Source organism: Pseudochaenichthys georgianus, unplaced genomic scaffold (genome assembly GCF_902827115.2).
Source record: "Pseudochaenichthys georgianus unplaced genomic scaffold, fPseGeo1.2 scaffold_1284_arrow_ctg1, whole genome shotgun sequence".
Lineage (NCBI taxonomy): Eukaryota > Metazoa > Chordata > Actinopteri > Perciformes > Channichthyidae > Pseudochaenichthys > Pseudochaenichthys georgianus.
This window is the reverse complement of record NW_027262188.1, coordinates 1-15,000: the sequence shown is the minus strand read 5'-3', so window position 1 is coordinate 15,000 and position 15,000 is coordinate 1. Positions and strand designations below refer to the sequence as shown.

At 40.8% G+C, this 15,000-nt stretch overlaps 1 protein-coding gene across 1 annotated transcript; it reads left to right on the top strand.

The window, feature by feature from the left end:
* Positions 1–1,175: 1,175 nt before the first annotated feature.
* LOC117440867 (5-hydroxytryptamine receptor 7-like) lies at positions 1,176–14,058 on the top strand. The gene is made up of 3 exons (XM_034077090.1): positions 1,176–1,932; positions 5,550–5,855; positions 13,366–14,058. Exons 1-3 carry the CDS (start codon positions 1,343–1,345, stop codon positions 13,925–13,927), a joined length of 1,458 nt encoding a protein of 485 aa, XP_033932981.1. The 5' UTR covers positions 1,176–1,342; the 3' UTR covers positions 13,928–14,058.
* The last annotated feature ends 942 nt before the right edge of the window (positions 14,059–15,000 follow it).

Genomic DNA, 15,000 nt, shown 5'->3' with positions numbered 1-15,000 from the left:
CACTTTTAATTTAGTGCTGGATGATGAAGAAGAAGAGGACGAAGAACATGATGAAGAAGAAGAAGAAGCACCTCTTTATCTGTAAGAAAACAACCTTAACATGAAATGATGTGTCCAGAGAAAAGTCATGAGCCACCCTGTGTCTTCGTGTGAAGTGGAAGGATACAGGTTCCATGGAAGTATGAAGCATGTCCGCGTGCCCGAGATGGATTATTTATAGGAGAGCAAAAATCTCCTCCCTTCACAATCTATTGTCCATTCACAGTGTGTGTGATCTCTCCCAGTGTCCTGCGCCCTCTGCTGTGTGTGTGTGTGTGTGTGTGTGTGTGTGTGTGTGTGTGTGTGTGGTGTGTCTGTGTGTGTGTGTGGTGTGTCTGTGTGTGTGTGTGTGTGATCTCTCCCAGTGTCCTGCGCCCTCTGCTGTGTGTGTGTGTGTGTGTGTGTGTGTGTGTGTGGTGTGTCTGTGTGTGTGTGTGTGATCTCTCCCAGTGTCCTGCGCCCTCTGCTGTGTGTGTGTGTGCGCGCGTGCGTGTGTGTGTGTGCATGTATGTACGTGTGTGTGTCTGCGTCTGTGTGTGTGTGTGCGTGTGTGTGTCGGTGTGTCTGTGTCTTTGTCTGTGTGCGTCTGTCTGTCTGTGTGCGTGTGTATGTGTGTGTGTGATCTCTCCCAGTGTCTGTGTGTGTGTGTGTGTGTGTGTGTGTGTGTGTCTCTGTGTCTTTGTCTGTGTGTGTGTGTGTGTGTGTGTGTGTGTGCGTGCGTGTGTGTGTGCATGTATGTGCGTGTATATGTATGTGTGTGTATGTGTGTGCGTGTGTCTGCGTCTTTGTTTGTGTGTCTGTGTGTGTGCGTGTGTGTGTGTCTTTGTCTGTGTGTCTTTGTCTGTGTGTGCGTGTGCGGAGGGAGCGATGCTATATAACACAGGCGACACCAACATGCATCTGAAATCCATGCTGCGTAATTACGCCCGGTCATCCATGTGCCCTTGCCAAGACATGTCCCTACAATGCACTCTGATAAGGCACATGTTGTTTATGCGGATCGTGTATTCTGCCGCCGAGGGCCACCCAACATGCACTCTGACGTCACGCGTCAACTTGTGTATAAATGCGCGGCACTGCGGTCTATACATGTGTCTTTCCACACATCAGGTCTGCGCGCCGCGCGTCAGGACGCGTGTTGCTGTGAATAGAAGACTGGCGGTTTTCTGAGGGAAGAGGGTCGCGAGGAGGGGGGACAGGAGTTACTCATTCCTCACTCTAACTGTGGCATCCCCGCGCGCGCACATGTCACCATCAAACCAGTCTCCAAATGCATGGATGAGAAGGACACACAGACAGCAGCATGGGGCTTGTGGGGGCGAGTAACGGCAGCTTCGCGAGTGGCAACATGAGGTCGTCCTTCATGATAGAAGACCGGACAGGAGGAGCCGGAGGTCCCGGAGGAAACGCGGTGATCTCGGAGGGTCTGGGGCCGCGGCTGCTGAAGATTGCGCAAGGCGCGGCAGAAGCGGCAGCGGCAGCGGCGGCGGCAGCGGCAGCAACGACGTCTCCATCCACCTCCAGCCAGCCGCTGGTGATGGAGATGAACAGCACGCGCTGCGGGGAGCAGATGCCGGGCTCCGGGCCGTTCGAGAAGGTGCTGATCGGCGCGGTGCTCACCATGCTGACGCTGAGCACCATCTGCGGGAACATGCTGGTGGTGATCTCCGTCTGTTTCGTGAAAAAGCTCCGGCAGCCCTCCAACTATCTGATCGTGTCCCTGGCTGTGGCAGACCTGTCCGTGGCGCTGGCCGTCATGCCGTTCGTCAGCATCACGGATCTGATCGGGGGTCAGTGGATCTTCGGACAGTTCTTCTGTAACGTGTTCATCGCCATGGATGTGATGTGCTGCACCGCGTCCATCATGAGTCTGTGCGTAATCAGCATCGACAGGTGAGATGGAGCTTTCTTAACCTTTCATTCATAAAACCACAACATCTTGTTTAGTTATTTAGACTGTGGAATACACCAGGGCAGATACACAACTTTATGTATCCAGCTTTTACGCACGGAACGAGACTCTCCACGTGCAGAACTCGATCAGAAATAGACACATTGTGGACACATCCTGTCCCTTTACGCGCCACATTCTAGCTCATATAGCCACCACCCAGTCTAATGAGACTTTTAGAAGCCGTGGGGTTTGTGTGGAGGCTCAGGAGTTTTCCTCAAAGGCACTTTTTTTAAATATGGAGACTTCTGTTCATCGCCATGGATGCGATGTGCTGCCTGTGCGTAATCAGCATCGCCAGGTCGAGTTATCATAGCCTTTCACAGAGATGGTTTCACTCTGAGCCAGAGAACACACACCGGCAGATAAAACACGTCATATATTTTTCATTCATGATTTATTTAACTTTTACGCATGGAATAAAACTGATTGGTCAGAAATAGACACGTGTTGGCCACAGGCATCCCGTCCCTTTTACGCGCCACAGTCTTGCAAATATCACCCAGGCTAATAAGATATTTAGAAACAAGACGCTGTAACGTGCGGTTTGTGTGGAGGAGGCACCCTGTGGCTTTTCTCAAGGGCACTTTTTAAAATGTCGCCACGTGTCCATCACGGAGTTATTATAACCTTTAACAGAGAAGAAGCATTCTTTTCCGAAAGAGATGCACAACACTGACACGTCTTATCATCGCGAGGCAAGCCAGAGAACACACAGGGGCAGATAAAACACTTCATATATTTTTCATTAATGATTTATCTAACTTGTAGGCGTGGCACGAGACTCCCCACGTGCTGATTGGTCAGAAATAGACACATGTTGGCCACATCTATATTCTTCCAAACTTGCCTTTACCCAGTTTAATAAACCATGTTGTCGAGACGCTGTCACGTTGGGTTTGTGAGGAGGATCTCTTTGGCACTGTGAAAGGTTTAGGGGCAGACAAAGGGGGCTGCAGAGGATCAGACCTTTCTGATGGGTTCTCTGTCCGTGATTCCTTTATGAAAGAGTACGAAACAGAAAGTGAAAACCATGAAGCAGATTCAGAAAGTCGAAGTATCGATTCTCTCTTACAGTATTGCCCCACAGACCAGCTGACAGAGAAGAGAGAACATCTGATCCTTTACAACACACACTATGTATCTGTCCTAACACTGTAACCCTGCTCAGGTCATCCACCATCTTTAGAAATGTATCTGGAAGAAAATTCACTTTTTTAGTATCCTGATTTCCCGTTATGATCCGTGACGCTCCAGACCGGCTCTTTATTTAAAGGGGACCTATCATGCACTTTCTGATGTCTTCTCTCCATCACCATGTGTCCCCGGTGTGTCCCCGGTGTGTCCCCGGTGTGTCCCCGGTGTGTCCCGGTGTGTCGGGGAACTCACGTAGCGTCAGGAAATAAAACCCTCTCTCTTTTCCTCCGTACCCAAATCTCTAAAAACGGGGAACAACGGAGCTGATCCAGATTTGCGTCCGATATGACGTAACATCTGAAATGTGGACCCACGGGCCAATCAGAAACGTTGCTATCAGAAACAATGCCCGACTGTTTTGGACGTAATATGGTCGGTGTTTACATTAGCATGGCTAACAGTCAGAGCTAACCTGTGCTGGAGAGCATGTGTGTGAAGAAGCAGGAAGTAGAAAGGAACTCACCTTGTGGTGTAACCGGCAAGAGAGAAAGCCTTTGAGCTCCAGACTGTTTCAGATCCTTGATAATCCATGATATGGCATTTCATCACGGCAGCATTTAGTTTAGACGGTAGCTGCCGGGTCCCGCATGAGCTCAGACCCTCCTCTTTAAAGCTTTATACCCAAATCAGCACTTTAGAAACAGGAAGTGGAACAGGAAGTGAAACAGGAAGTGAAACAGGAAGTGAAACAGGAAGTGAAACAGGAAGTGAAACAGAGGGACATGAGGCGTGGCTAGAATGATCTGTTTGGTGAAAATAGCACGATAGGTGACACTGACAGGTTTCCTGGTCACATGATCGTTCTCAGCATCTCTGGACTTCCTGTTTCCAGCCGGTCTGCATACGGTCACCACAGATTGGTGTTGACTCAAAGGCACCTTGTTGAATCAGAATAACTTTATTAGTATAGACGTTAACAGTGTTACAGTAGCGGAGGCAAAGCAGGTCAAAAAGCCAAGCAATAATAAAGAGGAAGTTAAGGCGAACAGAGAATAGGGTCATTTATTTAACTTAGAGATATCCGCTAGACATTTCTCCAGTTAATGACTTACATTGAGACCATTGTTTTTTGTATTACACGTTTTCTGAAATAGCATGTTTGAATATGCAAATTTGTTTTATACATTTCAGGAACACAAACCTGAACATTGGATAAAGTCAGATTTCATTTTGTAGTCATATTAGAGTCTAACGCTTTAATGTACATATATACATACAATACATCAGAAAATACTGTCAGCAGCCGTAACATATCAACTTTCAATGTTTTTAGGTTCATCTGTATTTCTAATGCTGCCTATCCTGAGAGCCTTTAACCGTTCCGTATCATTGCACTTTTACCGGCAACCAGTATTTTATCGCTTTTATTAGTCGTCTTTTTTGTGTTTGTTTGTTTTTAATTATTATGTGTTGAATGCCGACATGAAGCACTTTGAGTTGCCTCTGTGTCTCAACATGTGCTTTAACCTTGAACCTTTAAATATAGAGAAGTGTTGGGAAAGTCCTGAGTGTCCTCTTCCAATATGAGAGTAGCATGCTAACAAGGGTATCAACTGCAGCTGTGAACATGACAGGATGTGTGATGACCTGGAAGAGCATCAGGACTGCTTGAGGCAGATGATAGCTATGTGATGAACATGATGACTCAGCCTCTATGGAGAGAGACATCAAGCATGCTCATTTCTGACGTGGAGCTAATCTGAAGTAAGCATTGAATACTGCTTTCTGTTCCTCCATCTTGTGACTGTGTGACTCCCTCTCTTGATATCAGTCAGGATTTTGAGAAAAAGTAAAAATTTTGAGAAAAAGTAAAAATTTTGAGAAAAAGTAAAAATTTTGAGAAAAAGTAAAAATTTTGAGAAAAAGTCATATTTTTGAGGAAAAAGTCAAATTTTTGAGAAAAAGTCATATTTTTCAGGAAAAAGTCAGACTTGTTGGATTTTGAGGGAAAAAAGTCACATTTTTGAGAAAAGTCAGAATTTTGAAATGTTGAGAAAAAGTCAATTTTTTTTGTAAAAGTCAGATTTTTGAGAAAAAAGTCTGATTTTTGGAGAAAAAGTCAACATTTTTAGAAAAAGTCAGATTTTTCCGATTTAGAGAAAAACTCAGTATTTTGTTCATGACAGGATGTATGATAACAAGAACCGGTATTCCTCCATCTTGTGACTGTAACTCCCTCTCTTGGATATCAGCATGTGAAGGACACTGCTCAGGAACTAGCTGATGCTCTGTATGTGATGACTGCTTCCCTTCTGGAGAGGACCACAGACACATGGATCAGAGGCTGAAGCTCGAGCCGGGGACCAGGGAGAGTTCTAACAGAAAGCGAAGCACACACCAACACCTTTCTCTCTCTCCTCAGGTATCTGGGCATCACCAAACCTCTCACGTATCCAGTGCGTCAGACCGGCTGCTGCATGGCTAAGATGGTTCTGTCGGTGTGGCTGCTCTCCGCCTCCATCACCCTCCCTCCTCTCTTCGGCTGGGCGCAGAACGTAAACGACGGACGGGTCTGTCTCATCAGTCAGGACTTCGGATACACCGTGTACTCCACGGCGGTGGCGTTCTACATCCCAATGTCCGTCATGTTGATCATGTACAACCGGATCTACAGAGCGGCCAAACTCAGCGCCGCCAAACACACCATCACCTGTTTCCCCAGGCAGAGGTGAGAGGGGTGGAGACCAAATACTTTAGACAGGATAAGATATCTATATTCACAGAGGTAGGAAGTAGTGGAGTACAAATACTTTGTTCCTGTACTTAAGTACATGTTTCTGGTATCAGTACTTTACTCCACTACTTATTTTTCTGACGACTTTTAACTTTGACTTCTTACATGTTGAACACAAATACCTGTACTTTCTACTTCTTACATGTTGAACTCAAATACCTGTACTTTCTACTTCTTACATGTTGAACTCAAATACCTGTACTTTCTACTTCTTACATGTTGAACTCAAATACCTGTACTTTCTACTTCTTCACATGTTGAACTCAAATACCTGTACTTTCTACTTCTCACATGTTGAACACAAATACCTGTACTTTCTACTTCTTACATGTTGAACTCAAATACCTGTACTTTCTACTTCTCACATGTTGAACACAAATACCTGTACTTTCTACTTCTTACATGTTGAACTCAAATACCTGTACTTATCTACTTCTCACATGTTGAACACAAATACCTGTACTTTCTACTTCTTACATGTTGAACTCAAATACCTGTACTTTCTACTTCTCACATGTTGAACTCAAATACCTGTACTTTCTACTTCTCACATGTTGAACACAAATACCTGTACTTTCTACTTCTTACATGTTGAACCCAAATACCTGTACTTTCTACTTCTCACATGTTGAACCCAAATACCTGTACTTTCTACTTCTCACATGTTGAACACAAATACCTGTACTTTCTACTTCTCACATGTTGAACACAAATACCTGTACTTTCTACTTCTTACATGTTGAACTCAAATACCTGTACTTTCTACTTCTTACATGTTGAACTCAAATACCTGTACTTTCTACTTCTTACATGTTGAACACAAATACCTGTACTTTCTACTTCTCACATGTTGAACTCAAATACCTGTACTTTCTACTTCTTACATGTTGAACCCAAATACCTTTACTTTCTACTTCTTACATGTTGAACTCAAATACCTGTACTTTCTACTTCTCACATGTTGAACTCAAATACCTGTACTTTCTACTTCTTACATGTTGAACTCAAATACCTGTACTTTCTACTTCTTACATGTTGAACTCAAATACCTGTACTTTCTACTTCTCACATGTTGAACTCAAATACCTGTACTTTCTACTTCTTACATGTTGAACTCAAATACCTGTACTTTCTACTTCTTACATGTTGAACTCAAATACCTGTACTTTCTACTTCTCACATGTTGAACTCAAATACCTGTACTTTCTACTTCTTCACATGTTGAACACAAATACCTGTACTTTCTACTTCTTACATGTTGAACCCAAATACCTTTACTTTCTACTTCTACATGTTGAACACAAATACCTGTACTTTCTACTTCTTACATGTTGAACTCAAATACCTGTACTTTCTACTTCTTACATGTTGAACACAAATACCTGTACTTTCTACTTCTCACATGTTGAACACAAATACCTGTACTTTCTACTTCTTACATGTTGAACCCAAATACCTGTACTTTCTACTTCTTACATGTTGAACTCAAATACCTGTACTTTCTACTTCTACATGTTGAACTCAAATACCTGTACTTTCTACTTCTTACATGTTGAACCAAATACCTGTACTTTCTACTTCTTACATGTTGAACTCAAATACCTGTACTTTCTACTTCTTACATGTTGAACCCAAATACCTGTACTTTCTACTTCTTACATGTTGAACTCAAATACCTGTACTTTCTACTTCTTACATGTTGAACTCAAATACCTGTACTTTCTACTTCTTACATGTTGAACACAAATACCTGTACTTTCTACTTCTTACATGTTGAACACAAATACCTGTACTTTCTACTTCTCACATGTTGAACTCAAATACCTGTACTTTCTACTTCTTACATGTTGAACCCAAATACCTGTACTTTCTACTTCTTACATGTTGAACTCAAATACCTGTACTTTCTACTTCTTACATGTTGAACTCAAATACCTGTACTTTCTACTTCTTACATGTTGAACCCAAATACCTGTACTTTCTACTTCTTACATGTTGAACCCAAATACCTGTACTTTCTACTTCTTACATGTTGAACTCAAATACCTGTACTTTCTACTTCTTACATGTTGAACTCAAATACATGTACTTTCTACTTCTTACATGTTGAACTCAAATACCTGTACTTTCTACTTCTTACACGTTGAACACAAATACCTGTACTTTCTACTTCTCTCATGTTGAACTCAAATACCTGTACTTTCTACTTCTCACATGTTGAACTCAAATACCTGTACTTTCTACTTCTTACATGTTGAACACAAGTACCTGTACTTTCTACTTCTCACATGTTGAACCCAAATACCTGTACTTTCTACTTCTTACATGTTGAACCCAAATACCTGTACTTTCTACTTCTTACATGTTGAACTCAAATACCTGTACTTTCTACTTCTTACAAGTTGAACACAAATACCTGTACTTTCTACTTCTTACATGTTGAACTCAAATACCTGTACTTTCTACTTCTTACAATGTTGAACTCAAATACCTGTACTTTCTACTTCTTACATGTTGAACTCAAATACCTGTACTTTCTACTTCTTACATGTTGAACTCAAATACCTGTACTTTCTACTTCTTACATGTTGAACTCAAATACCTGTACTTTCTACTTCTCTACATGTTGAACTCAAATACCTGTACTTTCTACTTCTTACATGTTGAACTCAAATACCTGTACTTTCTACTTCTCTCATGTTGAACTCAAATACCTGTACTTTCTACTTCTTACATGTTGAACCCAAATACCTGTACTTTCTACTTCTTACATGTTGAACTCAAATACCTGTACTTTCTACTTCTTACATGTTGAACTCAAATACCTGTACTTTCTACTTCTCTACATGTTGAACTCAAATACCTGTACTTTCTACTTCTTACATGTTGAACTCAAATACCTGTACTTTCTACTTCTTACATGTTGAACACAAATACCTGTACTTTCTACTTCTCTCATGTTGAACCCAAATACCTGTACTTTCTACTTCTTACATGTTGAACCCAAATACCTGTACTTTCTACTTCTTACATGTTGAACACAAATACCTGTACTTTCTACTTCTTACATGTTGAACTCAAATACATGTACTTTCTACTTCTTACATGTTGAACTCAAATACCTGTACTTTCTACTTCTCACATGTTGAACTCAAATACCTGTACTTTCTACTTCTCACATGTTGAACACAAATACCTGTACTTTCTACTTCTTACATGTTGAACTCAAATACCTGTACTTTCTACTTCTTACATGTTGAACTCAAATACCTGTACTTTCTACTTCTTACATGTTGAACTCAAATACCTGTACTTTCTACTTCTCTCATGTTGAACTCAAATACCTGTACTTTCTACTTCTTACATGTTGAACCCAAATACCTGTACTTTCTACTTCTTACATGTTGAACTCAAATACCTGTACTTTCTACTTCTCTCATGTTGAACTCAAATACCTGTACTTTCTACTTCTTACATGTTGAACTCAAATACCTGTACTTTCTACTTCTCACATGTTGAACTCAAATACCTGTACTTTCTACTTCTCACATGTTGAACTCAAATACCTGTACTTTCTACTTCTCACATGTTGAACACAAATACCTGTACTTTCTACTTCTTACATGTTGAACCCAAATACCTGTACTTTCTACTTCTCACATGTTGAACACAAATACCTGTACTTTCTACTTCTTACATGTTGAACTCAAATACCTGTACTTTCTACTTCTTACATGTTGAACACAAATACCTGTACTTTCTACTTCTTACATGTTGAACTCAAATACCTGTACTATCTACTTCTCACATGTTGAACACAAATACCTGTACTTTCTACTTCTTACATGTTGAACTCAAATACCTGTACTTTCTACTTCTCACATGTTGAACTCAAATACCTGTACTTTCTACTTCTCTCATGTTGAACTCAAATACCTGTACTTTCTACTTCTTACATGTTGAACACAAATACCTGTACTTTCTACTTCTTACATGTTGAACCCAAATACCTGTACTTTCTACTTCTCACATGTTGAACCCAAATACCTGTACTTTCTACTTCTCACATGTTGAACACAAATACCTGTACTTTCTACTTCTTACATGTTGAACTCAAATACCTGTACTTTCTACTTCTTACATGTTGAACTCAAATACCTGTACTTTCTACTTCTTACATGTTGAACACAAATACCTGTACTTTCTACTTCTTACATGTTGAACACAAATACCTGTACTTTCTACTTCTCTCATGTTGAACTCAAATACCTGTACTTTCTACTTCTCACATGTTGAACTCAAATACCTGTACTTTCTACTACTCACATGTTGAACACAAATACCTGTACTTTCTACTTCTCACATGTTGAACACAAATACCTGTACTTTCTACTTCTTACATGTTGAACCCAAATACCTTTACTTTCTACTTCTTACATGTTGAACTCAAATACATGTACTTTCTACTTCTCTCATGTTGAACTCAAATACCTGTACTTTCTACTTCTTACATGTTGAACTCAAATACCTGTACTTTCTACTTCTACATGTTGAACTCAAATACCTGTACTTTCTACTTCTCACATGTTGAACTCAAATACCTGTACTTTCTACTTCTCACATGTTGAACACAAATACCTGTACTTTCTACTTCTTACATGTTGAACCCAAATACCTGTACTTTCTACTTCTCACATGTTGAACACAAATACCTGTACTTTCTACTTCTTACATGTTGAACTCAAATACCTGTACTTTCTACTTCTTACATGTTGAACACAAATACCTGTACTTTCTACTTCTCACATGTTGAACACAAATACCTGTACTATCTACTTCTTACATGTTGAACCAAATACCTGTACTTTCTACTTCTTACATGTTGAACTCAAATACCTGTACTTTCTACTTCTTACATGTTGAACTCAAATACCTGTACTTTCTACTTCTTACACGTTGAACCCAAATACCTGTACTTTCTACTTCTTACATGTTGAACTCAAATACCTGTACTTTCTACTTCTTACATGTTGAACCCAAATACCTGTACTTTCTACTTCTTACATGTTGAACTCAAATACCTGTACTTTCTACTTCTTACATGTTGAACTCAAATACCTGTACTTTCTACTTCTTACAAGTTGAACACAAATACCTGTACTTTCTACTTCTTACATGTTGAACACAAATACCTGTACTTTCTACTTCTCACATGTTGAACTCAAATACCTGTACTTTCTACTTCTTACATGTTGAACCCAAATACCTGTACTTTCTACTTCTTACATGTTGAACTCAAATACCTGTACTTTCTACTTCTTACATGTTGAACTCAAATACCTGTACTTTCTACTTCTTACATGTTGAACCCAAATACCTGTACTTTCTACTTCTTACATGTTGAACCCAAATACCTGTACTTTCTACTTCTTACATGTTGAACTCAAATACCTGTACTTTCTACTTCTTACATGTTGAACTCAAATACCTGTACTTTCTACTTCTCTCATGTTGAACTCAAATACCTGTACTTTCTACTTCTTACACGTTGAACACAAATACATGTACTTTCTACTTCTCTCATGTTGAACTCAAATACCTGTACTTTCTACTTCTCACATGTTGAACTCAAATAACTGTACTTTCTACTTCTTACATGTTGAACACAAGTACCTGTACTTTCTACTTCTCACATGTTGAACCCAAATACCTGTACTTTCTACTTCTTACATGTTGAACCCAAATACCTGTACTTTCTACTTCTTACATGTTGAACTCAAATACCTGTACTTTCTACTTCTTACAAGTTGAACACAAATACCTGTACTTTCTACTTCTTACATGTTGAACTCAAATACCTGTACTTTCTACTTCTTACAAGTTGAACTCAAATACCTGTACTTTCTACTTCTTACATGTTGAACTCAAATACCTGTACTTTCTACTTCTTACATGTTGAACTCAAATACCTGTACTTTCTACTTCTTACATGTTGAACTCAAATACATGTACTTTCTACTTCTCTCATGTTGAACTCAAATACCTGTACTTTCTACTTCTTACACGTTGAACACAAATACATGTACTTTCTACTTCTCTCATGTTGAACTCAAATACCTGTACTTTCTACTTCTCTCATGTTGAACCCAAATACCTGTACTTTCTACTTCTTACATGTTGAACTCAAATACCTGTACTTTCTACTTCTTACATGTTGAACTCAAATACCTGTACTTTCTACTTCTCTCATGTTGAACTCAAATACCTGTACTTTCTACTTCTTACATGTTGAACTCAAAGTACCTGTACTTTCTACTTCTTACATGTTGAACCCAAATACCTGTACTTTCTACTTCTTACATGTTGAACACAAATACCTGTACTTTCTACTTCTCTACATGTTGAACTCAAATACCTGTACTTTCTACTTCTTACATGTTGAACCCAAATACCTGTACTTTCTACTTCTTACATGTTGAACACAAATACCTGTACTTTCTACTTCTTACATGTTGAACACAAATACATGTACTTTATACTTCTTACATGTTGAACTCAAATACCTGTACTTTCTACTTCTCACATGTTGAACTCAAATACATGTACTTTCTACTTCTCACATGTTGAACACAAATACCTGTACTTTCTACTTCTTACATGTTGAACTCAAATACCTGTACTTTCTACTTCTTACATGTTGAACTCAAATACCTGTACTTTCTACTTCTTACATGTTGAACTCAAAGTACCTGTACTTTCTACTTCTCTCATGTTGAACTCAAATACCTGTACTTTCTACTTCTTACATGTTGAACCCAAATACCTGTACTTTCTACTTCTTACATGTTGAACTCAAATACCTGTACTTTCTACTTCTCTCATGTTGAACTCAAATACCTGTACTTTCTACTTCTCTCATGTTGAACTCAAATACCTGTACTTTCTACTTCTTACATGTTGAACTCAAATACCTGTACTTTCTACTTCTCACATGTTGAACTCAAATACTTGTACTTTCTACTTCTCTCATTTCCCAAACAGCTGGTTCCTTTAGTCTGAATGTGTGTGGGTGCGTGATCATTATTCTTTAGAGTCACTGCGTGCCTATTGGTTGGAACACGATCCGTGTATCCATCACTTCCTGGTCTTCTCTAAAGAAGAGGGACCAATGGAAACGTTGTCATGTTGCCGTTGTTCCCATGGAAACATTCATTAGCTAACAATGACATTATTGTTCTATTGATATAAAGGGAGGTCAGGTACTCTTTAAAGCAGCTGTTAGCTATGGGTACTTTCTACTGAAGTACACTTCAAAGCCTCTTTACCTTTACTTGAGTAAAGAAGTTTAGTCAGTACTTCTACTTTCACCAGAGTATTTTTAAACACGAGTATCTGTACTTCTACTTTAGTAACGGATGTGTACTTGTGCCCTCTCTCTCCCCAGGGAGGCTCTCCGAGGGGGCAAGCGAGGAAAAGACGGTCGCCGTGTGGATGTATCGGAGGAAACGGGAAGCGTTGAAGCGACGGAGAACGTGGAGGAAGAAGAAGAGAGTTTTGATTGTGTGGCGGCGGCTTTGAAGCTACAGCGGGAAGTGGAGGAAGAGTGCAGCACACGGGTTTCTCGCCTCTTAAAAACTGGGGATCGCAGGAAGAGGAAAAACCAGTCCATTTTTAAGCGTGAGCAGAAGGCGGCGGCCACGTTGGGCATCGTTGTCGGGGCTTTTACTTTCTGCTGGCTTCCTTTCTTCTTGGTCTCCACCGCGCGGCCTTTCATCTGCGGCGTGGAGTGCAGCTGCGTCCCCCTGTGGCTTGAGAGGACGCTGCTGTGGCTCGGATACGCAAACTCCCTCATCAACCCCTTCATTTACGCCTTCTTCAACCGCGACCTGCGGACCACCTACAGCAACCTCCTGCGGTGCCGCTACAGGAACATCAACAGGAAGCTGTCGGCCGCCGGCATGCACGAGGCTCTGAAGCTGGTGGAGAAACCGGAGAGCGACGCGTGAAGCTGCCGATCAGACGCCGCCAGGACGGTTCATTCCAACCACAGAAACTCTTGAAATCTAGAAAGAGATGTCTTTCTGGTTCGTTCGTGTCCCCAGCCGAGTGATCGGACTGAACACGAGCTTTTATACTCTTACAGTGAATAGATAGAATCCTTTAATGTCATTATACAATGAGACGAGTAGCGCTACTATCGATACATGCTTCGTCACGAGGTCACTGACCCCTGATCAGAGTGCAACATATCTACTGTCTTCATATGTAAGGCTTATTGTATTATTTATATATGAAATAACATCATAGCTTTCAATTCTCTCTCAGCCAATCAGACCCCACGATGACGGTTGATTCAAACCACATGTGTGCGATGATAGCCGCGGGGAGACGAGGGGTTTCATATTGGATTTGTTCAGCTGTAGGCGTGGAACGAGACTCTCCACGTGCAGGTTGCTCAGACAAAGACCATCACGCCATACTCTTGCACATATTGCCGTCACCCAGTGAAATAAGTTCTTCTCAAGGGCACTTTTTAAAACGGTGGTTACTTCTGCCTCGCGTCCTTCACGAGTCTGTGCGCTATCAGCATCGACAGGAGAGATATTATATTAACAGAGAAAGCCTTTTATTCCTCACGATACGTCCCAACATTGACACGTCTTATCATCGCGAGGCAAGCCAGAGAACACAGCGGGGCAGATGGAACACGTCACGTGTTTTTAATTGATGATGCATCTAACCGTTAGGCGAGGCACGAGACTCTCCACGTGCGGATCGGGCAGACAGAGACACATGTTGGCATCTTGCTCCTATTCTTCCAAACTTGCCTTTGCAGTCTAATAAAACATGTCGTGGAGACGCTGCGACGTTGGGTTTGTGAGTCTTCATGACGTGAGACTGCTCGATAGAACAATGATATTCACGGAGGGAAGGAAGCACACAAAGTGTATCCAGAGAAAAGTAGGGCATGCTCCGTTACTATCATCGTGTCATCTTTGTTTTGTGAAATCAAATCGAAATGTATTTATATTACACTTTTCATACACTTTAAAAGTTTCGTACAGTAATGTATTGGTGC